Raw genomic sequence first — 24951 nt, 5'->3', positions numbered from 1 at the left:
AGCTTCAATAGCAAGTGGTAGCTTAGAAATGGACTCCAATATCAACAAACAAGTTGGCTAATTATTCTAAATTACTTAAGCTGCCAATTTTCTTTTAGCTAAACTTCACCATATTTGTGCAACATAGCAAATTTGCAGCCAAACACTAGCTTGTTAAATGTATCTTGCCTGCTTCACTATGTTATATATACTTCAATATGTATGAATAACATTCCCTTCTATGATGAACAAGCAGTAGGCCATTTCACTGTAACTTAGTTACACAACATGTTTCTGGTGCTGACAGCTGTTTCCTGTCAAAGTAAAATTTGTTGTCATTATACTAATACTCAGCTTATATACTGGTCTCATAACTGATGTGCAAAACACATGATGCACAGTAGTATACAACAGTGCAGGACAGGCTTATTTATGTATCATCACTTTTTTGGCTGATGCAAGCAAATGGTGTGCAGGCATGTGTTGTGTGTGACCAAGAGGCTGCAATTTACTCAATAGTCCCTGGTGTCATTATAAAATATGGTGGTCTGAGGTTATCAAAACTTCCTTTAACATGGAATTCATTAGGGACTGAGTTTCTTCTGGAGCCAGCTATAAGTGGCAGTTTGAGGGACTGCAATATGTACCACTTTAGCACAAGTTTCATTTTTCAGCCCCAGAGGTTGGGCAGCAATGGTGGTTTATTTCAGTAATATAATGTTATTCTGACCAAGCTTTCTCTCTCTCTGTTAAGAACCTGGCAGAGGCAGAGTATTCTGTGGCTCTGTACATGTACATGCGTCTGTTGGGCTACCCAGCTGAGCGCATCAGCATCCTCACCACCTACAATGGACAAAAACACCTGATCAGAGATGTCATCAACCAACGCTGTGCTGGAAATCCAGTGTTTGGTCAGCCCCACAAGGTAAGCACCATTTGAAACAAACCAATTAAGAAGCAGCAGTCTTTTATGTGTCATGTTATCAAAGCACAAGAAAGGGGTGATTAAATAAACACACTGGATTATTGGACAGGTTTTGTAGCAAGTACTGGGTTTTGCGAGTATTCAGTCAAACTTATATATAACCTATATATGTGTAGGGCTACGACTAGCGTGTTGGAAACGCGTATCACACATGACATGGATAGTTTTTTCACACCTCCGGATGCCAGCTGCAGTTATTGCACCAACCTCTTATCCTCCTTTGCACTGGGAAAGATATTCACAGCTCTCCAAGCATCTTGGAGGGATTTCCTTAAGTGTTTGTCACTCATTAACATTAATGTGTAAACTGTATTGTTTGTCTGTTCATTTTAAGAAGAGTTTTATATTTGAACTGGAGTTTATCCGTGTATAACTTAAAATACTATTTAAATTTTAGTGAATCTCAGTTTTTCACGGTGGGTAAAAGGCAGAGTGGTAACAGGTAAAGCAAATTAGAGGTGTGCAAGTATTTGCAACATTTGTTTGACTGACTGTGAATACAGGGAGAGTCTGTTCATCCCTGAGGGATACAGTTAGGTTGTTTTTTTTTCTAGCCTATGTTATTCCCCCGAACTTCTCGTCTCTCCTCTTTTCCTTTCTTTACAATGTGTTAAGTCAGCAACCCGCCGGCACAGTTTCCCATCCACTTTCTGTTTGTACTGCTAAATGCTTTTACTCACTAGCCTCAGGTTATGCTTTCCTCGCTCTTCATTTTTTCCCGCTACACACATTGTCTCACCTTTCTTCGGTCTCTGTTCTTTTAGGGTTTTCACACACTTAACAATGTCACAGACTCTTTCGGCATTCCAGTAAGAGTGGAGTGAAAATGGCATATCAACAGTTATATGGAGCCTTGTTATGTCAGGTAGCATAGGGTCAGCAGCAGCACGCCTTCAGTAATATTGCGATCGGTTTAGTTTAGTTGTGCATATTTTTTGGTATTTCTTTAACAGCAGGAATGTTAAAGTGAGGTGGCTCTCAGAGCAATAATCCAGATATATTCTCTATTTTAGAAGACATGTATTTTTATTTCCCACAAATGCCCAGAAAATGTAAATAGTATGTAACTTGAATCTTTTTGTTTATCACACAGTATTTTGTAAAGTTTACTGTCTACTCATTACTCATCTGTTCCTGCTGAGTACATAAAAAGTGAATCAAAAATATACATAGGCTGTTTTTGTCCAAAAGCAGGCAGACAGGAAGCAGGTTCTTCCAAGTATGATAGCAATTTGGAGGTTAGAATAGTGGTTTGTTATAGCGTCCACTGTGATTCAGTCTTTACTCATTCCATACTGTTGTGTCTGTATTTTTTGCTGTGCAACCCTACCTTGTTGTTTTGTTTTGAAGTACATTCCCTGCACTGACAGCTAGCCAGAGATTTTGCTTAGCCATGTGAAATGTCCTGCAATGTCAAGACATAAAGCATCATTCATTGTGCTCATGGCCTTAGTCAGTATGCATGCCTAGTAATAAAGTGACAGGAGTGACAGGTTGTTAGATTTGCTGAGATGAAAGATGGCCAGAGACAGAGAGGGATGAAATAGAAAGATGGGCTCTTGTGGGAAAAAATGCTGAGCAGCTGAAAGGTCATGGCGCTGAGCACTGTGTCCACAGTGTGTCTGACAGTGTGTCACAAAGGGTAAAACGGCGCAAATGTCAACATCCAGCTTACTTTACTGTTATAACTTTAATTAGAAAGAAAAGCAGAGGAAGGCCAGTTAGCACAAGTCACAGTGCCAGCGTCAAACATGCTTGCTCAAGGTTTTTACCAAATCCCAAACAACAGTTTGCGTAAATACAGCATGTGCGCAAACACTTTTTATTTATTTTCCTGAGTTTTACAGAAAATATCCATTTGGTTCTCTTTTCTTTTGATGAAGAAGTGCTGGAAGTCTGACTGTTAGAGTTTGACTATTTCGTTAGTAAGAAGATACATCAACCAAGTCAAGAAGAGATGAATGCAGAGTGACAAAGTACCTATTTAAGGTTTCAGTCCTTATTCTGAATGACCCTCTGCAGTTGTCTAACTCTTCTCCTTGACCAAAAACACACAGCTTTCATATACTGAGAGCAACAGTACTAGCCTGTTTGACAACATGAAACGTTTAGAAAAGGTGTCTTAACATTTCCTAGCGTCATATTTTTTGTTGGGGTTTTTTCTTAGACAGGTCTGAAATCCTGAGACACATGTAGACTTGAACACACAAGCAATACAAAGCTGTTAACTCTGGCGTCCCTGCCATTCCTTTTGTGAAAAATTGAATAATCCAGAGGTCTGACTTGTGCACATTCCCAGCAGTAATTACCATAAGTAAGACAGAGTAACAGAGAAAATAAGATGGGAGAGATCAGTGGTTGATCATCATCTAATAGTGTGCTATTGTCTCCATAAGAAGAAGGCATGTTGGAAGAAAACATTTGGCAATGCAATAGCTGTCTGTGTATCTCACAGTGTATTCGCTGTGTGTATTTCCTTATGTCCTCGGACATGCATGTGCTACAATGACACGACCTCTGTAATTCTCTCCCTGGAAGATTTCTCATAAATAACTAAACACCATGCAGAATGCTATACCTAGGGGAGAATTTCGACCCGGGCTTTGTTATCACTTTCTGTAGGCTAAGAATAACTCCCTCTCTAAAGAGCCACATTTACTGCAAACCAAGATTCACCGTTTCTCATGTGTCAGTACGTGCATGCATACCATGGATGTGTAATTTGAGCATACGGCCAACGATATCTCCTGCTATTGTAAAAGCAACATATTGTTGCCTCTGGCCTTGCACCTGTTCTACATAGCAACAGGGAGACGTAAATAAATACCTCATTAGTCCCATCGCTCTCGATTTTACACATTAACACACATACTCACACAGTCTCCCCACATTCCCTTCCTCTTATCCAAAAGGAGTTTTGGAGAGGTTCACTGAGGGTTGCATTTAATAATAGGTGGTAACCACAACCACAGGATGATTTATTTAGCATGGCTAGTTACTGAATGCTGTAGTTCTGGGCCTGTATGGCTCCTCAATGGAAGCTGATGTCCTACTGATCCATTTTAAAAAGCGAAACTATAAAGGACAGGCCAACTTCTTTCTGCCTGGCTATGAGTTTTTTTTTTTTAGCACGTGTCGTATGTAACTATACAGAAGCATTTTTGTGCAGTACTTTAAAAAAAAAGGACTTAGTAACTTGGCTTTTAAACTCAATTTTTATTTGGTTCTGTTACCATTTGCAAGATAGGGGACACTCCAGCTCTGATGTGTTTTTCCTTGATCATTCTAATACTGTGCTATCAGATTTAAATCGGTTATTGATTTAACAATTATTTATATAGATGGATGGATGGATGGATATATACACAATGGGGATGGAAGGAATTATTTCTACCCAAGGCACAATCACTCAGTTATTAGTAGTTGATTAAAATAATTTAGCTCTGTTATTATAATTCTACTTAATATTTTTCCGGAATAATCTTTAAACATTGCAGCTTTTTTCCAGAGCAGCATACTTTAACCAAGCATTAACCAGTAACATCTCCATGTAACTTCTAACCAAAAACAACAGGAGCACCCAGCTATCACACTATTTGCATTAACATCAACTTTTCAGTCTATAGTTACACACATGCTGTTTACACAGTGTAGACACTGTGTAATGTGATTTTGGACTCAGATTTACATCCCTAAGATATTTCTAGTCCAACTCGGAAACACCACTAAAAATAGACACCGAGTGAAGGCTATATGATCATGAAAGAGCTTATGAAGTTGGAGCATATTCCATGTATACACTCTCCAACACTGTCAAGGCTGTGCACACTCAGTGTAGGTAGTACAGTATGAAAGTTTTCACATTCTTGCATCTCATCAAGACCAGTCCTTGTATCGAGTTTGAAGTGCACATGCTTTATGATAGCTTTATTACATAAAGTAACATGACTGACAAAGTCAAAACACAGCACAGTTCTTTATGTAGTTGAATAAGTACACTTCTCAGCAAGACAGGATTACTGGGGTATAAAAGCAAATTGGCTGACACGGGTTCCCTTTTGCTTAGAAAAAAAAAATTCCACAGAGAAAGCCACTTCTACATTTTCTGTCTCCTTGAAATAATCTCTGATGCAGTCAAGTAGTCCCCCCTCCCCCTCCCAAGTGGCCCTGATTCCCAGGAGACCAGGTAAGAGGCTGCTGGTGGCAAATGCCCTTTAAGCCGTATTAACCCTGCTGGCTGCCCGTGTGGCCCACAGCGATAACGGCAGCAACAAGAAAGTACCTTGCCATCTCTTAACGTTCACCCTCAAAAAAGAAAGAAAAGGCAAAGAAAAAGAATTTAAGACGGAAAGCAGTCTCGCTCATGTTTTTAAACATTTCAGCTAAATCCCTCCACCTACCTAAAATGCAAACACTCATTTACTTTGCAAAGCGTATCCGCTGCCGGAGCTTAGTTAGCATATCTTTGATATTTATGTGCATTTGTGTGTCGTGTTGTTGAATAATAAATATGTTTGTGTCTGTACAGATTACGACAGTGGACAGGTTCCAGGGTCAGCAGAACAACTACATCATCCTCTCCCTGGTCCGCACCAAAGCTGTGGGACACCTGAGGTAATTACTTCTTTGCATGCCAAGCAGGAAAAAAAAGTATCTGATCCAAATTAGCCTTCAGCTCTCAGCAGCTATTCTGCTTTAAAATACTTGTGTAATATGAAATACACCTAAGATAAACATCCTCCAGGGAAATAACACTGCAGAAAAGCTGGCACTTAATTCTCGTGAGACAGCTGCTCTCAGGAGGCTTTCTCTTTTTGTCATGTGTAACTACTGAATAAAGTTTGCTGAGGGAAATAACAGTGTTGCAGTTTTGAGGTAAGTATGAGCTTAATTATGATGCAGGGAGGATAAAGGTGCTTAAGGACACATCTATGGAGCTGACTGTAGTTTTTGTTCCAATTAAGAGAAATAATTGTGCTCTGATGATTAGGTTGACAATAACTAACAAAGAGCTCAGTTCTGATCAAAGGCAAACTGTAAAGCAGTCAGTATGATGGATAATCACTGCTCTGCTACACGCCCCTTCATGGCGTCTTCTTTCATTGGCAGCTTTGTTTTGTTTTCTCTCTGCTTTCTGTTCATTTGGCTATGGCCTCTTTGCCCCATGTCACTGAATTAATTTATAGTCAAATGATCTTTCACTTCTCTGCTGCTGTGAGATTCCAACAACCAAGGGTTTTATACCAGGCATATGATCCACAGCACTTCTACTTGACATGCCGGCCGCTGGCTGTGATGAACAGTAGCTGCTGTTGCAGTTGCACTGCTCACAGCTTTATCAGAGAATTGGACAGTCTGCAAATTGGAACCCGAGTGCAAATTATAAGCCATTCCCTTTGTAGCTCTGTGCACCCCACCCATCACCGTGGCCATTTAGCTAGCACAGAAAACACTTAAAAACTCTATTTTGTTCTTTCTTCATCTCACAGATGGAGCGATTAATTGATGTAGCTGAAAATGAGAAACTGCAGCTGACTACAGAGAAGGGTGCTTTATCTTGCTGGCAGTGCCTGCTCTCCTCTCTGTATCATTCATTTGATCTTGTCTTTGACTCGATATTACATCCCACCTTTTACACATTCTCAGTGTAGCAGTTTTTCAGTGCAGGGAGCGTACAATAGTTCTAGAGCTTCTATTCTCCTTGAATAAGACTTTTGGTAACACTGAGCTTCAAGGCCCTGAAAACCAAGCTGTCAGTCACTGATAATGTTTGTGGTTATTTCATATAAGAATGTTTGAATCAACCTTTTTGTGATTATTCTGTCGGGCTGCATCAAATTTCAGATTTGCTTTTTTAATTGTTAATATGTATTGTTAACTGTGAGGGGTGTGAATAAGAAATCAACCACCATGAGTCAGTCAGAATAAACCATTAATGTAAAATATAACAGAAAATGTCTAGTTATGTCTGTTGCTATAGTTTTTCATAATGGTCATTCATATGTTGGCTTCCCTGACAGCTTGTGAATGGTCAGCTAAGTGGTTGAGAGAGCAGTGCTTCATAGGAGCTCCTAGTGCTGTTCATTGTGTTTTTCTTATAATGGGATCACTGCGGTGTACCACTGGCTTTTACCTCACAATCCTCCTCCCCCTCTCTCCCCTGCCCCTCTCCTCATGGCAATCCGCAGCCGTGACAACCACAGGGGATGCAGCTGACCATATGATGAGCTGACCCTCGCTTTGACAGGGGAAGCATTCCCGTGATACACACGGGCACGCTCACATGCAGGAGCACACACTTTGACAGGGCAGCACAAATTCAGAGATGCTCTGACATGCACGAACACACATGTGGGAACACACACCGTCCACTTTGCCCTGTCATGTCACAGCACAGTCCAGGTGGGCGTCTCTCCGTAGTGCCATGTCCACAGGCTATCGTGCTTCATGATTGGTTCATCTGCTCCACATGTCTGTGCTCATTGGTCTAGGCAGCGGTAGTTTGTCTCTGTGGAAATGTTTCATTTTGTACCGTGCCCCCATTTTTGCCTGAAATGTGCAGTAATTTTCACATTAATCTATAGGCTGCTCACGTTTACTCACTCGTACCCTGCACAATGGCTCCCATAAGCCTTTTTGTCATATTCACAGAACTCATCATGCATATTGCAAAGATTAATCCTCTTAATCCCATGAAGTGCTCAGGTGGACTCCACATTTCATATTTTTGGCTATACTTAAGAGTAGGCTATATAGAAAAACATGGCTGTGTGTCTTATTCATCAGCATCAAAATAAAGACTTTTGCCAGAGCTGTTTGAGTAAAAACAGCTTCTTCCTCAAATGCTTTCACCAATGTTTAATCTCACACCACAGACTTACAGGTCAGTTAAATAGTTACACGTTTCTTTTTAATAAGCAAATTTAACTGTGCAGATAACTGAGACAATATAAGGATTCAATAGGTTCAAAGGGAAACCCCTTGTAAATGCCTCATTCTGTGGTGTTTACAGTTGTCCAAATCTTCTCCCTCTCCTCATGTATGTGTGTTTTGTATAGAATGCTAATGTACAGTATAGTGGGATGTGTACTACGAGCAGTGTTTTTGCAGGGGAGCAAAGAGACAAGTATTTTGGCTAGTACAGCAAGCCAGAGAAAGCTCAGAGAAACGACTGCCTCTGTCCTTAATCTCTTAATACTACTTGATGGCATAAAAAAGTAACCTATTCCACCTACCCTTTCCCGTGCTCTCCTACCTCTCTGACTCCTTGCCTGCAGTGCTTATCCATGCCCTTTGTCTTCCATTTCTGTATTTCTCTCTTATCCTCAGTATTTTTCCCACTTAAGTAGTGCCGCTTATCCTTCACTAAACCTCTTTCCTCGTACACTACGCTGCCTTTTCTTCTCTTCCCCTTCAACCATTACTCGGTTCTTTCACTGTGATCTCTTCACTTCAGTTTTTGTTTTTGCCCCTACGCAGGATCTCTTCTCCTCTTTACAGTTTCACACATTTTACCACCACCCCTTCACGTCTTTTCCCCTCAAGTCAATCCTTTTTTCTGTCTCTCCACAGGGATGTGAGGCGTCTGGTGGTAGCCATGTCAAGAGCCAGACTGGGCCTGTACATCTTTGCCCGAGTGTCACTGTTTCAGAACTGCTTCGAATTGACTCCTGCCTTCAACCAGCTCACTGCCAGACCACTGCAGCTACACATTAGACCACACGAGTACTACAACCAGGAACAGCCTGTAAGCAGTCATACCCATGCTCATGCTGATCTCATAAAACCTACCATATCAGATCTGCCCCATTATGAGATATTCAAGTGGGAGATATGCTGATAAGAACTGAGCTTCTTTCCCACGGTTCAGGCCAGTGCCTATTTCCATAAAATTCGTGCCGTCTTCACCATCCCACCACGTCATTGCCGCTACAGCCCACTGGCTCGGTCTAATTCCCCCCTTTTTATATTCAGAGTGGAATCTTCATTCCACTCAGAATATTGGTTCTCACTGGTCCCACTTCTTACTGCAGCTTTACCCAGTCTGGTAAGAGCATTCTGCAGACCAGCTGCAAAGATGAGAAACACAGTTATGGCTATAATTAACCCCAAAGGTCAGAAGACAAAACCACCGACTGACCAGCATGAAACGACCATTGTCTGGTCACAGTGTCTCACTGACAGGCGTGTTTGGCAACAGTGATGTCTAAAATACCCAATAGCCTCTCTGACACTAGAGTGTTCATCCCCATGGGGGACAGTTCTTTCGGGCACACACATGTGGCCCCTGCTTAGCCCATCTATCTAGAGTCAGTAAACCCCCGCTGCTTACACGCACATGTAGATTAAAAGTCAGACTTTGTCAAGCAACACTCAACTGGAAGTGTCACGGGCTATTTAACGGTGCTAACTCAGAAGCTGCTATAAAAAAACAAAGCTGCCTAAAGCTTCATATGGAAACATACATATTCGAGCTATAATCATATGCAGTTATCATATTCTCTCCCCCCCAGTGTTTTTAATGAAGGTTTTACTGCAGTGAAAGCACACAAAGTTAAACTGTGGAGTAGTATACTTTGACATGATGCCCCCAGGGCCTCTGTGGGCATCTCCCCTGTATTTAAGAGGCATCCGCCAAGCAGATTGAATATTCTGCTTGCCTCAGTCTTCAGTTTAGCCTCCAAGACTCTGTCTGCATACTAATATTATCAAATTAAAAACTCTGCATCCCCGACTTCTTTGGTAATACATGAGCAGTGATCACTGGAGAGGGAAATTTGTTTGAAATAACCAGCGGGTAGCAGTGGGCTGCTGAATTGTAATTTCCCTGCACATTTTACCTCAGATCAATACTTAACCAAGTCCGTGTGCCTGAAAGAGTGATCCCTAGCAAGACCGATAAAAGTTCTTCATTATAATTCCTCTCTGATCGCATCCTGGGCTGAAATCAAACTTCTTTTGTTTCTACTTTTCAGCGAGATACTTCTGGACAGCCTGACCAAATTGTGAAGAACATGCCGGAAATGGCCAACCTGGTGTATAATATGTACATGCACATGATCCAGACCTCCCAGCAGTACAGACAGGTAAAAACCACAAAGTGGACTGTGTGAAAGGAGCCATATAAATCAACCAGCAGCACACCTACTATGTTTATGATACTGCGATATCATAAAAGTTTCTTCTGTGATACACCTGAGGCAGTTTAAAAACTGGCAACCATCCTGCGTTGACACGCTTACAGATGTCATCAACTTTCCTGGCAGCTGTCAGCGCCTGTCCCCAGCTGCCATTTTTGTATTTTTAATCTTTAACTTTTAATGGAGTACAGTAAATAGGTCAGATGTAAGAAATGTAGAGAAGGAACGGGCTACACAGAACAATGTAGTTTTTCAACATACATTTATCATCATTTATAGAGAAATAATAGTAGATACTAAAAACATGTGTACTTAAAAGGAAGAGACATTTTATTATAAAGCTATCTCTATTAAAATACCCTCAACAAAGAATATGTTCCTGTAGATACACCTATATGTCAAACACTTATTTGCCACGCTGTTACGAACACCTAAATCCAACTAATGCATTTTGAGTGCTGCAGTAAATCCATGAAGATAGTGATGTTTATTTTTTCCTTCATATGCGTAGACGTGTGTAATGTAATAGACGTTTTAGAGGCCGCTGTTCATAGTGGTGTTCAGTGGCATTGTGGTAGACTGACAGGCTCTGCAAAAAGAACTTAAAGAAAATTGCAAAGGATGGACTCCTTGCAGGGTTTTTGTATAAGATTACATCAGTTTTGGCCGTGTGCTCTTTATAATCAGTTAGCTGAGTATATTTGACAATATAATGCCAAAAAAAAGTGGAAATATTTTCCTTTGTGTTTTGAACATTTCCCTTTTCTTTTGGCTTCTCAGCAGCAACAGCAAGAACTGGCTCTGCCTCCAAAACAGACCCAAAAAGATGCTGGCGCTTTGTCGACCACGGCTACATCTAAGGAGCCACAGGAGGAAACCCCCATGGAGCAGGAAAACCCAGAAGGAACGGCGAGCACAGAGCCAAACTCGGAGGACGCCGGCGAGAAGGAAGGAAACAAGGATACTGACGGCCATGCTAAGATGCCAGAGCATCCTGGTAGAGACAGCGACAGCGATGGAGAGAGCGCAGATGAGCAAGAACAGTAGAACATCCTGACATGGGACTACCATAGAGGGAACAAGTGGATCCCCTGAAGAGAAATGTAGTGCTTAGTCACCTATTTTAAATCTGTTTTCTACTGAGAGAAGAGCATTGTGATGTTTTGTTATTTTTTCTAAAACATTTAATTTTTGTTACTATCAGTACTTTATTAAAAAAAATCTATTCAGACTGTGGCATCATCATTATACTAATACCATTCTATGGGTGTCCCACACACAACCAACACATACAGCTCTGTGCTAAAGTATTAATCCCCTCCTCATTTCCCCGCAAACATTTATATAAATACAGTATATAAGGCAAAAAAAGAGTTTGTACAATTCTAATAAGATTGAAAGTCAATATTTGGTATGACCACCTCTATTCTTTAAACAGCTTGAACTCACTTGCAATTTTTTTTAAGTAGTCTCCGGGCTTCTTGAAGGACATTCAAAGCTCTTTGGATGTTGGCTGCCTTTTGTTCCATATCTGTCAAGATGATCCCACACTGATTTAATAATGTTTAAAGTCCTGGCTCTCGGGGAGGGGTCAGTCCAAGACTGATAGAAAAACACACAGAGAAACACTATCTTAGTGCACTGGCAGTGTATTTGGGATCATTATCATGCTGAAAAAATATGATATTTCCAATCACATACTTTCCAGATGGCATTTCATTGTGGATTAGAATCTGATGGTACTTTCCTTTGTTCATAATTTCATCAATTTTGACAAAATGTCCAACACCACTGGCTGAAATGCAGCTCCAAACCTTGAGAAGTCTCCACTGTGTTCCACAAAGGATGATCTGATATCCTCGTGTTGGTGTTGTTCCCAGACCATCATGAAAATGTTGTTCCAGGTTCAACATTGCAAGTGACCAATCACATTGTTGTGACGTTATTCCTTTGCCCGCCAAGCCATTCGTGCATTTATGAAATTCCAATGTTGCAAGGACAATATCAATTCTGCTTACTGTTTATTAAAAAGTTAGGGTTAGGGTCAGGGTCCGTTGATCGGTGGACAGAGGCGGTTTCACGCAGCTTAAGTACAGTTTTTTGTTTTACGGCGGTTTTTCCCGAAGTCGCAAAAGTATGACGTCACAACATTCTGATTGGTCACTTGCAATGTTGATCCTGGAACAACATTTAGTATGATGATCTGGGAACAACACCAACACGAGGATATCAGATCAACCTTCTAGAAATGTCTGCAAACACTCACTGTTGTTCCCTTCCCTGATCTCCTCTACGTACTTAAAAGGATTTAAACCAAACATTTCACATGTTTGGAGTCATTGCTCCAAAAGACCTGTCGTTACTGAGTTTCAGTCCATTTCTGGTGTAATTTGACATACCTTAGGTTTTCCCCATTATTTCCCGTCTTTTAAAAGATGGTTTCTTTGACTGATAGAATCTCTGTCATGCTACTTTTATATATTCATCTACTTCATTCTGCATAAAGTACAGCTCAGATTTCATTGGCTGAGCCTGTATCAGCAACAGAAGCTTCAAAAAAGCTCCATTTGTAAGTCAGTCACTATATCCAAGTGTGCGTGTTGGGGGATTTCAAGTTATCTGCCATTCATGATTTGTGCACTAACAGCAAAGTGTTTTCACAGCTGAATAAATGTTAGGGTTAACATATGATGACCAGATTGAAGAAAACAATCAAGCAGGCAAACTATATATGTTGACTTAAAACAGCCGGAACTTGGTGATTTAAACATCAATAAATTAATTAAAATGAAGAGGTTAGCACAGTCCACAACCCTGCAGGCAAAAACACAGACCGGAAATTAATTCACTGTCATGCACCAGAGCATTTTATTTTTATTGTTACATCATACCTCAGGCAGGTTGATGGAACAGGTCAGCTGCACAGCTGCTTGTGCCTGGGTTAGTTAAAAGACCTGATGGAGAACCATGTGTTGCTGGATGTGGAGTAACATCAGTGGAACTCAGTCAAGTGTGGAGCCATGAAACGTCTTTCTTATTTCCTGTCTCCTGAGTGCAGGGCACTCTGGGTTAAGGTATAAAGTAGGTATTCTGGAGTCATAAGACACGTGTTTCTGTTGGCTAAGGAAAGGATTAGAATGAGTGGTTAGATAAGAGGTTACCTCTGTTGGCTCAGGACTTTGGGCACATATAAATTGCTGAAAGTTTTGACATGGAGCCAACAACAATATCTGTGTACTGTGTCACATAAGGATTAAATATTTTATAGGTTTTACGTTAAGAGTGAACAACTAGCCTAGGTGCAGATGTATCAAATATTCTGTTGCATTACCAGCTCCTAGAAACCCATGACACCAGGCATACTTTTCTCTTGAGTCACATGAATGTCTGCATTGTGTAATATCCTGCCTCTATTAAACTTCTGTTTTCAGCTTGCCTCATGAGAATTTAGTTGCCTGTGGTACCTTGTTGTAGTAAATTAGAGCTAACTGGTGGGACGTGGCTACTGCTCAGACACACACACACACACAATCATCATCTCTGTGAATCTCCAGGAGGATCAGGGAGATTTTCTACAAGCAAGAAGGAAACCAGGTGCACACGTCTTCCAGAACCGTTCTTCTTTCCTGCTGAAGGTGAACATGTCTTTTGTACTCACACGGCAGGTATTCATTGGGTTAATAGCTACTTTGCAAAGCTCTCAATTCTAACCTTTGCTAAGGGCTGATTCATGAGTGAGACTAACAGCATGCAGTCGCACTGTGTTGAATAATCATTAGCGTTTTGCTGACTTGTAAGGTGAATTTAGAGGTTCTGATAAAATTGACATCTTTTAATAGGTTCAGATTTAGGGTGGTTTATTTGTGTTTGGTATTTGGTTATTTAAAGGTGCTTGTGATCAAATGTAACAATGCAAAAGCAAAAAAAAGAAAAAAAAGCTGAAGAAGAGGAATTTTAAGTATTTTCACATCATGTTGCTGTAATCATTGTACTTTAGTGGTTCCTCTACCTCGTCTTTTTTTTTTTTGTTTTAAGTGAGAGCGTTTACCAAAGCACGGGATCCACCATGGGACAAACTCGTGTTGAATCTTTAATCTATTGCCCAACACTACGTGACAGCAGTGTCACAACAGGAAATTACACATTACATAGAGTTAAGACAGCAAAGCCTGGAGGGGAAGAGGATCTGACCATTGTGTCTTAAACCTAAACTAAGCTCAAGGAATCTGACAACACACAACACTTTCGCGCTCGTAAAACCATCAGTTTTACAATCTCAACTTCAGGGCCTGTCCTTGGGGCAGATCTTGTACAGTTTTATTGGACAAAAACATTTACAGCCTGATTGCTCAGGCATAAGATTGCATTTTGTAAAATAAAAAACTTTTCTCATAATTAGATTTTTACACATTTTTGCTGCTATACTAATATAAATCATCAAGTCAGATGTATGCACACTTTGCACAGTACAGTATACTTGTTATGAGTTATGATCTCTGCTGATCTGCTCATAGTGGCTGACTAATGTGCCTGCACAGGTCTTCAGCATTGTGTAAGTTTTGACCTCCAGTGGGTATGCAGATCTGGTGATTACTACCAGCTTAGCGTGCTTTGTCAAGACTGGTGCCTAATCCTGTACATACAGATCATTGACATGACACATTTCAATCTAATAATCTCCTATCATCACTAAAGAAGCACTGCCGCTCACAGGAAACACAGTAGCCACTGAGGTGACTGACCCACTATTGTATGCCATCTAAAGTGCTCTTTACCGCACAGTGTGTTAGAGCTGTTTAACTAAAGTAAAAGCATTTGCCTTTGGAAAGTGTGCCCACCTTGGGGGAAATCATCATTCTAAGCTTCTTCTCTTTTTTTCCAGACTAAGATGGCCACTTGCGGGTCATGTTTCTGGTGCATCATATGGCTCATTGTTCTGCTGTTCATTGGCTGGCCCATCAGCATCGCTTTAGGGGGTCTCTACGGCCTCATCAGCCCCCTCACCACCTGCCTTGGTCTGGACCGACTGTCTGATTTACTCCTGGAGGGAGCTAATGTGGGCAGAACCTGTGCCAATAACATGAGGCACAGCAAGCCTTTGTGTTGAAATCCATCCTGTCTGATCAGGACCAGAAAAAACAGAGGTCGAAGCCTTCACCTCAGGAAGAACTGTTAATGTCTGATTTATGTGGAGCTATTCCAGCACGACTGGTGCATAATTCCCTGAGAAACCTTCCAGCAACTTATGTCACAATAAGGTCCAGAAAGTCCTGGAAAATTGATTCCTCTCTCACTGGTAACATGTAATTAACTACAGATTTTAAATTTGCATGGGTTTGTCAGGAAGAAAATAGGCTTGCAGTGCATGGTCTGTGTTTGCTGTTTAATTCACGATGACGCTGCGTGGAGACGATAAGAACGAAAATGCCAATTTAACAATGAAAATATTTAGACTTGGTAATGTCTGTATGGAAATATATGGAAATGCGATTAAAACTGCTTTGAACTTGCCCTTCGTGTTTGTTAATTGACTTTTGGTGCACGTATTTTGAGGAAAATCCATGCCGTGAAATACTGAAAGTAAGTGGGGAGAAAGAGAGAGCTGCAGATTTGAACAGATTCATTTTACATTTCCTTCATTGAGTTTTATCTACCTGTGTTTTCACATTAGGGGGTCGCAGATGTTTGGGTCTCACCACAAAATTAATTAAATTGAAGTCAAGGAGACAATATTGAGACATGCTCTCTAGGTCATGCCAAGCTCAACACAGCTTTCCACACACGATTTACTTTCCAGCTAGCTTTCTTCTGATTGGCTGCCCCTCACAAACAGTATATGTATGTATGGACAGCAGGTAAGTGGGGCTTTGGGGCTCGCAACCATTGCCATGTTGCTAATATGACCACATTAAGGATATCCCTTCTCTTTGACATCATACAGAGCCGAAACCTGTCTGTTTAATATGAGCTTCCACTGCTGTAAAAGTATGCATACGACAAGAAAATGAGGAAAACCAAAACGATGACTTTAAATGATTGTTCTGGCCACCTGGAGGCAGTGAAGTAAGCAGTACACACAAATATTAGAGTTTTTAAAGATATGTATATAGACATACTTTGTTCAGCCACTGTCAGCTTTATCCCTGTTTGGAATTTGATGGTCACTGTTGCACGGTATAAGAATTTATTATTAGTAGTAAAAAACGTTTAGAGCACTTCTGATAACACAGCACCAAACTGACCACACTAAGTCAGCAAAACACTGGAAAAGCACTCAGAAAATAAATGTTAAAATAAAATGATTTACTGGCAGAGAGCTGCTAACCCTCGCACTTGCGGGTAGATCATAAACTTCTCTATCCGCTTCTCTAGTGTCAACTTTCCAGTGATAAATGGAGTGTTCAGAACCATTAGCTCAAAGATTGTCTAAGCTACTTCTATCTGTACTATTATTTCTACAGAGGAATTTGTAATAACTTTGAGACTGCAACTGGCACTGGACTAAACAATAAACTTGTTATGAAAGTTTTGAGGTTAAGGTTCAGTGTATAGACCCAATTTTCCTTTGCAAACATACATCTTAAGTAAACACTGAAAAGTTAAAAAAAAAAAGAAAAAAAAAAAAAAGGGAAAACTCTCCAAAGAATTACCATCAAGGGGGCTCAAAGTGCTGCAGGGCTGAACAGGCGTTTTGACATTGTGGGGTCCAGTCTGAGGAAGTTATTGAAAATTTTAAAAGTGAAAGCCCAAAGGAAAACTTAAATGGTTCTCAGCCTGGCTTTGTGAGCCAATTATAATTAATCTGAGCTATTTCATCCGATAATTGGATAATGTGCTGTTTGCTGAGTTATTTGGACTTTATGCAACATAAAGTCCAAAATTATTTTATGTGATTAAAGGCTAGAGCTAGGTCACTGGACATTCAGTATTCAATAAACACATTATCCACTGTATAAGATAAATAGAGCCAGGTGTTAGACTAGCCAATGTGAAGATGTTGATCTTGTTCAAATCTCTGTATTGGCAGAAGGCAAAAAAGTAACCAGTATGTTACTTTTCTTTGATTAATAACTTTCAGATAAAACCGTACAACCATATAGTTTATATACTTTTTTGTTGTTTTGATGTTTATAATGAATTCTTTTCTGTTTCCTATTTCTTAAACACTTTTCATTACTGGTGTTTTCATTTTATTCACTACTTTATTTTATTCTGTGTTTTATTCATGGATATTCAAGCATTACGCAATTCCACATTCTTCTGACCTTAATGCCCTTTATTCTTTGTCTTTTTCAAATAAACTGCCATAAAACTTTAACTTTGACCTTAAGTCAAGTTAAGTCTATGCTATTATTCCATGTAGTGTCTCAGAGGGACATTAGCCTATGTTTAATTCCATTTCTTTAAGGCTAATTGTTACATTCAACCCACATGACTCAGTGCAGTGTGCCGTGAGCTACCATGACAAATAGGGGAGGAATGCTTGTGCTTGACCAAACATTTTAGAGGAAGATCATGGTAAATTATCATTTTCATCTAGCACATACTAATTTAGTGACCGTAAGCCACCTTTTTGCTCTGTTACTGCTGTTGGGGTGAGTAAGATTTGCTCTAGTAAAGCTTTGTTGAGCCGTGAGACCAGCAGTAACTGTGCTCATGAGTTGTTCTTTTCTGGGAAAAAAGGTTACTACGAAAGCATAAAAGCTTCTTTCCCCCCCCCAGTACCCTTCACTTGTAGTAACCGGCAACCTGGAAAAGAACCAAAGCTAAAAGGCAAAAGGTAATGTGGCTCCAGAGGTTAAGTGGAACATTCCACTCTGGTCTCTTTGAAATGGGGGATCTGCCATGACTCATCAGCGAAAAAATATATTGAAAGCATGTGAGGTGGTGGAATATAACGAAATACATTTACACAGGCAATGTATTAATCACAGTTTTAAGGTAACTGCACCTATACTTGTACTTCACTAAAAGCTAATTTGAAGAGTTCTCACTTGGCTACATTAAAAAAAAAAAAAACAATACATATATATTAGTGTTAATAATATCCCTTTTTTTATATAATTTGCAAACTGTTACCACAAGCGTTTTGTACACGAACCATGTGGGTGATGTTAATTGTTGGAATTTGTTTGTGGCATTGCATCAGTTTCATTTTATATATACACACATATATATACACACATATATACACACACATACATATACATACACATATATATACATATACATACACACACATATACATACACACACACACACACACACACATATACATATATATATATATATATATATATATATATATATATATATAGGTATATGTGTGTGTGTGTGTGTGTGTGTATATAGATATATATATATATATACACACACACACACACACACACACATACACACACATATATATATACATATACATATCAAATTCAAATTCAAATTTTATTTGTCACGTACACAGTCATACACAGTACGATATGTAGTGAAATGCTTGGACAACTGCTCGTGACCTGAGGAAAACAAAAAAAGGAAAAGGCTATGAATAAGATAGGAAATAAATATGAAAAATTAAAAAGGGTAAATTTAACTAGGAAGGAATAAAATATAAATTAAGGTTAAAAATTAAATAACTGTACAACACAAATTAGAATGAAGGGTAAATTTAACTGGGAGAATAAGATAAAATATATAAATTAAAGTTGAAAATAAAATAACTGTACAGCAAAATACACAATATAGAACTATATAAGAATGTATGAAGAAATATAAATAAATATATACACAATAACAGCAGCATATACACAATAACAGCAGCGTGATTTAAGTAATGAAGTGAAAACAATGTCCAGAATGTCCAGTGTGTGTAAGAACTGTATGTGTGGGTCAGTACTGTGTGGTGGTGTGATTGAGAGACCGTATCGCCTGCGGGAAGAAGCTCCTCCTCAGTCTCTCTGTGTTGGTCTTCAGGGAGCGGAATCGCTTTCCTGACCTCAACAGAGAGAACAGTCCGTTGTTGGGATGGCTGAGGTCCTTCACGATCTTCCTGGCCTTGGTCCAGCACCGCCTGCTGTAGATTGAGTGCAGGTCAGGGAGCTCGGAGCGGATGGTGCGCTCAGCTGACCGCACAACGCTCTGTAGAGCTCGTCTGTCCTGCATGGTGCTGTTCCCGAACCAGGTTAAGATGTTTCCCGTCAGGATGCTCTCTATGGTGCAGGAGTAAAAGTTCCTGAGCACCTTGGAGGGCAGTTGGAAGTCTCTCAAGCGTCTGAGGTGGTAGAGACGCTGACGGGCCTTTTTCACCACGGTGTTGATGTGACACCGTTGATGTTGATGTGATATATATATATACACATACATATACATATACACACATATATATATGTATGTATGTATATATATATATATATATATATATATATATATATATATATATATATGTATCAAAGGCATTAGAAAATACACTCAGCCACTTCATTAGGCACACCGCTTCCACTGCTTATTAATGCAAATATCTAATTAGCCAGTCACATGGTGGCAACTCAATCCATCTAGGCATGTGGGTTATGCTCAAGATGACCTGATAAAGTTCAAACTAAGCATCAAAATAGGAAAGAAAGGTGATTTTAGTGACTCTGTATATGGCATGATTATTGTCTCAGATAGGCTGGCCTAAATATTTCAGAAACTGATGATCTACTGGGATTTTCACACACAACCACTTCTAGGATTTGCAGAGAATGGTCCAAAGAAGAGAAAATATCCAGCGAGTAGCAGTTCTCTGGGTGAAATGCCAGAGAGCATCATGGCCAGGCTGCTTCAAGCTGATCAGAAGGAGACACTAACTCAAATATCCACTTGTTACAGCCAAAATATGCAGAACAGCATCTCTGAAAGCACAACACATCAACCGTTCAAGCAGATGAGCTACAATAGCAGAAGACCGCACCAGGTCCAACTACTTAACCAAGGCTACAATTTGCATGGGCTCACCAAAATTGAAGAAGGTTGCCTGGTGTGATGAATCTTGATTTCTGCGGTGACATCCAGATGGTAGGGTCAGAATTGGGCATAAAAAACACAAAAACAAGGATCTATACTGTCTTTTATCAATGGCTCAGAGTACTGGCGGTTGTAATGTGTGAAACATATTTTCATGACACATTTTAGGTCCCTCAGTATCAACTGAGCATCATTTAAACCCCACATCCTAGAGCACAGGTGTCGAACTCCAGGCCTTGAGGGCCGGCATCCTGCAGGTTTTAGATGTGTCCTTGATCCAACACAGCTGATTTAAATAGCTAAATTACCTCCTCAACATGTCTTGAAGTTCTCCAGAGGCCTGGTAATGAACTAATCATTTGATTCAGGTGTGTTGACCCAGGGTGCGATCTAAAACCTGCAGGACACCGGCCCTCGAGGCCTGGAGTTCGACATCCCTGTGACCTAGAGTATTGTTGCAGACCACGTTTATCCCTTTATGACTATAGTGTCCCCATCCTCTGATGGCTGTCTCCAGTTAGACAATGCTACATGTCAGAAAACTCAAAGTATGACAGTAAGTTCACTGTACTCAAACAGCCTTCACAGTCAAATTCAATAGATAACCTTGGGTAGAACAGCAGATTTGTACCATAGAAGTTTAGGCCACAAATTCTCTGCAACTGTGTGGTGCTATCATATCAACATGGACCAAAATCTCAGAGGAATGTCTCTAGCACTTTGTTGAATCTATGCCATAAAAGATTAAGGCAGTTCTGAAGGAACTGAACTAAAGGAGTCCAACTCTGTATTAGCAAGGTGTAGCTAATAAAGTGTAAAGTGTCCGGTATATATATTCACTGCAAACATCACAGTAAGTTCAATGAAAAAGTCAGCTCAAAGGTCCATCTGAAGCACCTTACCTTCTTTTATCTTGTAATATACATACTTTTTGATGCTGGTGGTGAGATGAACAGCACCACATGAAACGGAATTACAGCTCAAAAGAAATCCCAAAGGGGCAGATGGGGTCATGAAATAGCAGTGCATAACTGAACTATTTATTGGAGGGAAAATGCGCAGTACTTTCATGCGGCATAGTTTCCTTTGGAGTGTGGAGCAGATTTACCTCCATAACAGCATCTCTGAAACCAGTAGGGTGCATGACGCAACACAAGCAGCGTGTTAGAATTGCAAATATGTATATGCTGTGGAGGCTAACTAAAACAGCTGAAATGTGTGCGAGGCAAAAAGCAAAAGCCTGTTTAGCTGTGCGTCCTCGGGTGCGCTGGTTCTTTGCTTAAAAAGTCAGAAGCTTCCCTATCAGTTTTGACTGGCATCATGTGTTCTCAGCCACCACCAAAATAGCTCAGGATTCAACACTTAGGAGCGCCTCTAAATACTTACCAAAATACTCTTGCCGAGCAGCCTACCTACAAATCCGTGTAGCTGTCATTGTTGAAGCTTATTCAAATTTGATTCATAAATTATTCATGTTCAAACTAAACTGCTTCTTATCCCCATTTTCTAGCCCTCACTATTGACTGAAACTGTGACAAAACTTCAATCATTCTTTCAAATGCCGGCTATAATCTGACACAGATTTCTTTAATAAATGAAGTAGCCAATGCCCAAATGCATATTGCAATATTTATGTGGGTGCAATATGAGACCTAGTTACATTGCTTTTTGTCTGCCCAATTCTGCTCCCAAATATCCAGAGGAGAAAAGTCACTTGCGAAAAGCCAGATTTTAATTCAACTTTGTCTGCTTTTCACTCCAGAAATCTTGGCAGAGGATACAGAAGGCAATGGGCCTTGATGCTGATTGAGAGAGAGAGAGAGAGAGAGAGGGAGAAGAGAGAGAAAGAGAGAGAGGAGCTAGTAAATTTTTTATTGGGGTCTGAGACTGGCTATGGAAAAAGTCTGTTCCTGTTGGCTTCAGGGAAACCTGGGGGGCAAAAAGAGAGAAGATGAGTATACACTTTCACCATTAAATTGGCCACATACTGCTCTGTAATTTCTCCCCCAAACACAGGCATGCGCATGCACACAAAAACACACGGTGATGTGGATGCTAGCTATATAAGTAAATATCAGTTTGCCATTCGTCTGGACACCAGGAGGGAGAACTTCTCCTGGTCTCAGAATCTTTGCAAAGTTTTTTGTTGTTGTAGTTGTTCTTTGTATCTTGTCTACAAAATGCCCTTCAATAGAAACAACAAGTGGGAATTCTACCTTTAATGGGAATCACCAAATGGGAATTTGAGGTTTTATTTTTCCCATAGCTGGTTACATTAAACAGTCACTAAATTCTGCATCAAAAAAATGAGTATATATAATACCATAAGCATGTTTGGACCCATTATTTTGTGCAATCTAGTATATGAAAATGCTACACTCAGTATGCTCAAATAATTTAAATCAGGAAATAGATGATCACAGACTAAGTAAACAAGTATAAATATTTCACCATGGATGTCTTTAAGTCAACATCCCCCAAAGTAAAGAGGTTTGACCCAGTTTTACTGTGCTGCATTAAGACCTTAATTATGGAAATATGATCAATTAGTTAACAGTGTAACTACATTACAAAAAATCTTATAAGTAGATTCATGCAAAGTTTTGTTTTGCAAAGATTTACACAATTATAGACTAAAATTAGTCTATTAATTGTGTTTTTCATTATTCAATTGAATGAATCATAAACAATTTTAACAAAAAAGATATTGTTTAAGTGATTTATTGGGAAAAACATGTTTAGACTGCAAAATATGAATTTCTTGTTGGCGTTTTTTGTGAATTGTATATTAGTTAATTGGAATAGTAAAAGTTAGTTATAGAAAACAAACAAATACACTAAGAATTGTGATATTGTTTAGATTACTCAATTAAAAATGTAACATTTTCCGTGTGTGTGTGTGTAGGCAGATGTGATAGACCTAAACTTGGACTTTCTTCGCCAAAATCAGCACTTATTTTCTCTTCAGAGTAGCTTCATGAGCTTATTATGTAACAGATGTTCATAAAGTCTAAAAACTGGAAACTGTGCACTTTAGGAAAGTGCAGCTTACTGTCCAAGTATCAGTGATAATGAATGAGTAAATGCTTGCAGTGTAACTTCAGGCATAGTGACAGTGATCCAAACCATGCGCTCCTTTGCGGTACCCAGCAGAAGACTTTAACTTAAGCCAACAACATGTCACTCAGTATTCAGTGCATGGGCCAGAAAGAGGACACCCAGTTTTCACTGAGCAATATGCTTCATGTCTTCTTTTGGCTGTGACCTTTCAGTGGCTCCTGGTGCTCAAGAAAGATGAATGTTGGAATGGCCAAAGCATTTCCAGACAGTTTATATCAAGTGAGCTTCTGATGAACCGATTAAATGCTTCAATCCTGGGACATTTCAACAGCCCTTCACTTTTCCCACCTATGTACAACACCTTGCCTCTATCAGGTGAATGACTTCCATCCAGGCTGGATTCATTAAAAAGACTTGCGCTTTATTAATGATGAATATTGATTCCCCATAGAAAATCAATATACTTCTTTGTTCTGGACAGTTTTTGTCCTTATTAGCTCATCTCCACTGCTGAGTAATGATGATGATCTCCGGAGGGGTTGTGAGCGGGACAAGAACGATCATGCCACAATGATTTAATCTCAGTAACTGCTAAAGTGAAAGTCACACTACAGGATTATTTGAGCAGCCTCCAAGTGTCTCTGTGTATTTTTCAGGCACTGGTGTGAGCCTTTCACACCCGTGGAAAACAGGCTAGGAAAACAGACATAAAAATTATTTTATGGTTACACAATATATATCCTAAGAACGAACCCTGGCAGTGACAGAACCTGCAGAGAACAGCGGCTAACACTGAAATGTCATTTTCAAACTATAATATTTTGGAACACGGGCAAAGATGTCCACCTTAAGCTACAGTTACAGTGCTGGTCTACCTAGATGGACTTAACTTAGCTATGGTCAAAAACATATTAGGAATATATTTAAATGCTGGGGCAAAGGGATGCTTAAAGCAGACCACTGCCTACCAATTATTACATAACACCAAAACAAAGAGTCACACAGTGAAGGGTTATGGCTTGGGGTCGGGTGACAGCAGCATATGATTCATGGCTTGCTGTGCCCTTTTGTCTTGTCCTCCTTGTGGTGGGACCATCCACTGCTCTTAGCCAATGTTATTTTCCAGCCTTCAGAACTTGGGCTCTGTCTGTTTCAAGTATACTGGCAATGTCATTTCTTATGTCTTGTTCTTTCCTCAGTGCAGGAATAAAGAAAGAATATGGCACATGTCACAACAGAAGATTTCCCCTTTTCTTTATTGTTTTGATGTCGGAAACAGCAAATAGTATCAGCGTTACATCTGACTTATCTGCAAAGGTTTCCTACAAGGAAGAATGAATTATCTCTGGCTGTTCTTACATCACAAGGTAATTATTAGAACAGTATTTGGTGTTTGAGGTAATACTATCTGTTCAGACAGAGAGAAAGAAACAAGTAGAAGTGCCTTCAGCATACCACAATGACCTTTGACATTATACTATGACCAAGTAATTGCCTCTATTTTTGACTGTGGGTTCATGCATGTATTTTATGCTCAATACACTCAATGCAAACACAACAGAAGGGGCTCAATCATGAACTAGAGTATATTCCAAAGGCAAACAAGCAGCATGCACTATGGCCACAACATTATTATTTTACAGAGAGACCATTACAATCATGGAAACTTAGATTTTATGGAAATATTTGAATGCATCTGTGAACATCTCTTTTCCTTTGCCTCGTGGCAAGTCAAGGATGTTAAACATATACATAGTCGCTGCACCAGAATGAGACTATTTCTTCAGG

At 39.8% G+C, this 24951-nt stretch overlaps 1 protein-coding gene and 1 long non-coding RNA gene across 4 annotated transcripts in view; both read left to right on the top strand.

The window, feature by feature from the left end:
• aqr (aquarius intron-binding spliceosomal factor) overlaps positions 1 to 11278 on the top strand; it is a 62653-nt gene extending 51375 nt beyond the window's left edge. For 2 of the 3 annotated variants that reach the window (XM_040042559.1, XM_040042558.1), the window contains exons 32-36: positions 734 to 904; positions 5493 to 5578; positions 8537 to 8711; positions 9940 to 10050; positions 10885 to 11278. In XM_040042559.1, the coding sequence (XP_039898493.1) occupies positions 734 to 904; positions 5493 to 5578; positions 8537 to 8711; positions 9940 to 10050; positions 10885 to 11151 (810 nt within the window). In that variant the 3' untranslated portion in view covers positions 11152 to 11278. The remainder of the gene's footprint in view (positions 1 to 733; positions 905 to 5492; positions 5579 to 8536; positions 8712 to 9939; positions 10051 to 10884) is intronic. The other variant, XM_040042560.1, reaches the window with a different exon arrangement.
• Positions 11279 to 12361: 1083 nt separating this feature from the next.
• LOC120740306 lies at positions 12362 to 15615 on the top strand. Its single transcript, XR_005697350.1, has 2 exons — positions 12362 to 13739; positions 14987 to 15615. It is a non-coding gene; the product is annotated as an uncharacterized LOC120740306 (long non-coding RNA).
• The last annotated feature ends 9336 nt before the right edge of the window (positions 15616 to 24951 follow it).

Source organism: Simochromis diagramma, unplaced genomic scaffold (genome assembly GCF_900408965.1).
Source record: "Simochromis diagramma unplaced genomic scaffold, fSimDia1.1 OVJJ01000304.1, whole genome shotgun sequence".
NCBI lineage: Eukaryota > Metazoa > Chordata > Actinopteri > Cichliformes > Cichlidae > Simochromis > Simochromis diagramma.
The sequence above is the reverse complement of the archived record's forward strand: the minus strand, read 5'-3'. Positions and strand labels throughout refer to the sequence as shown.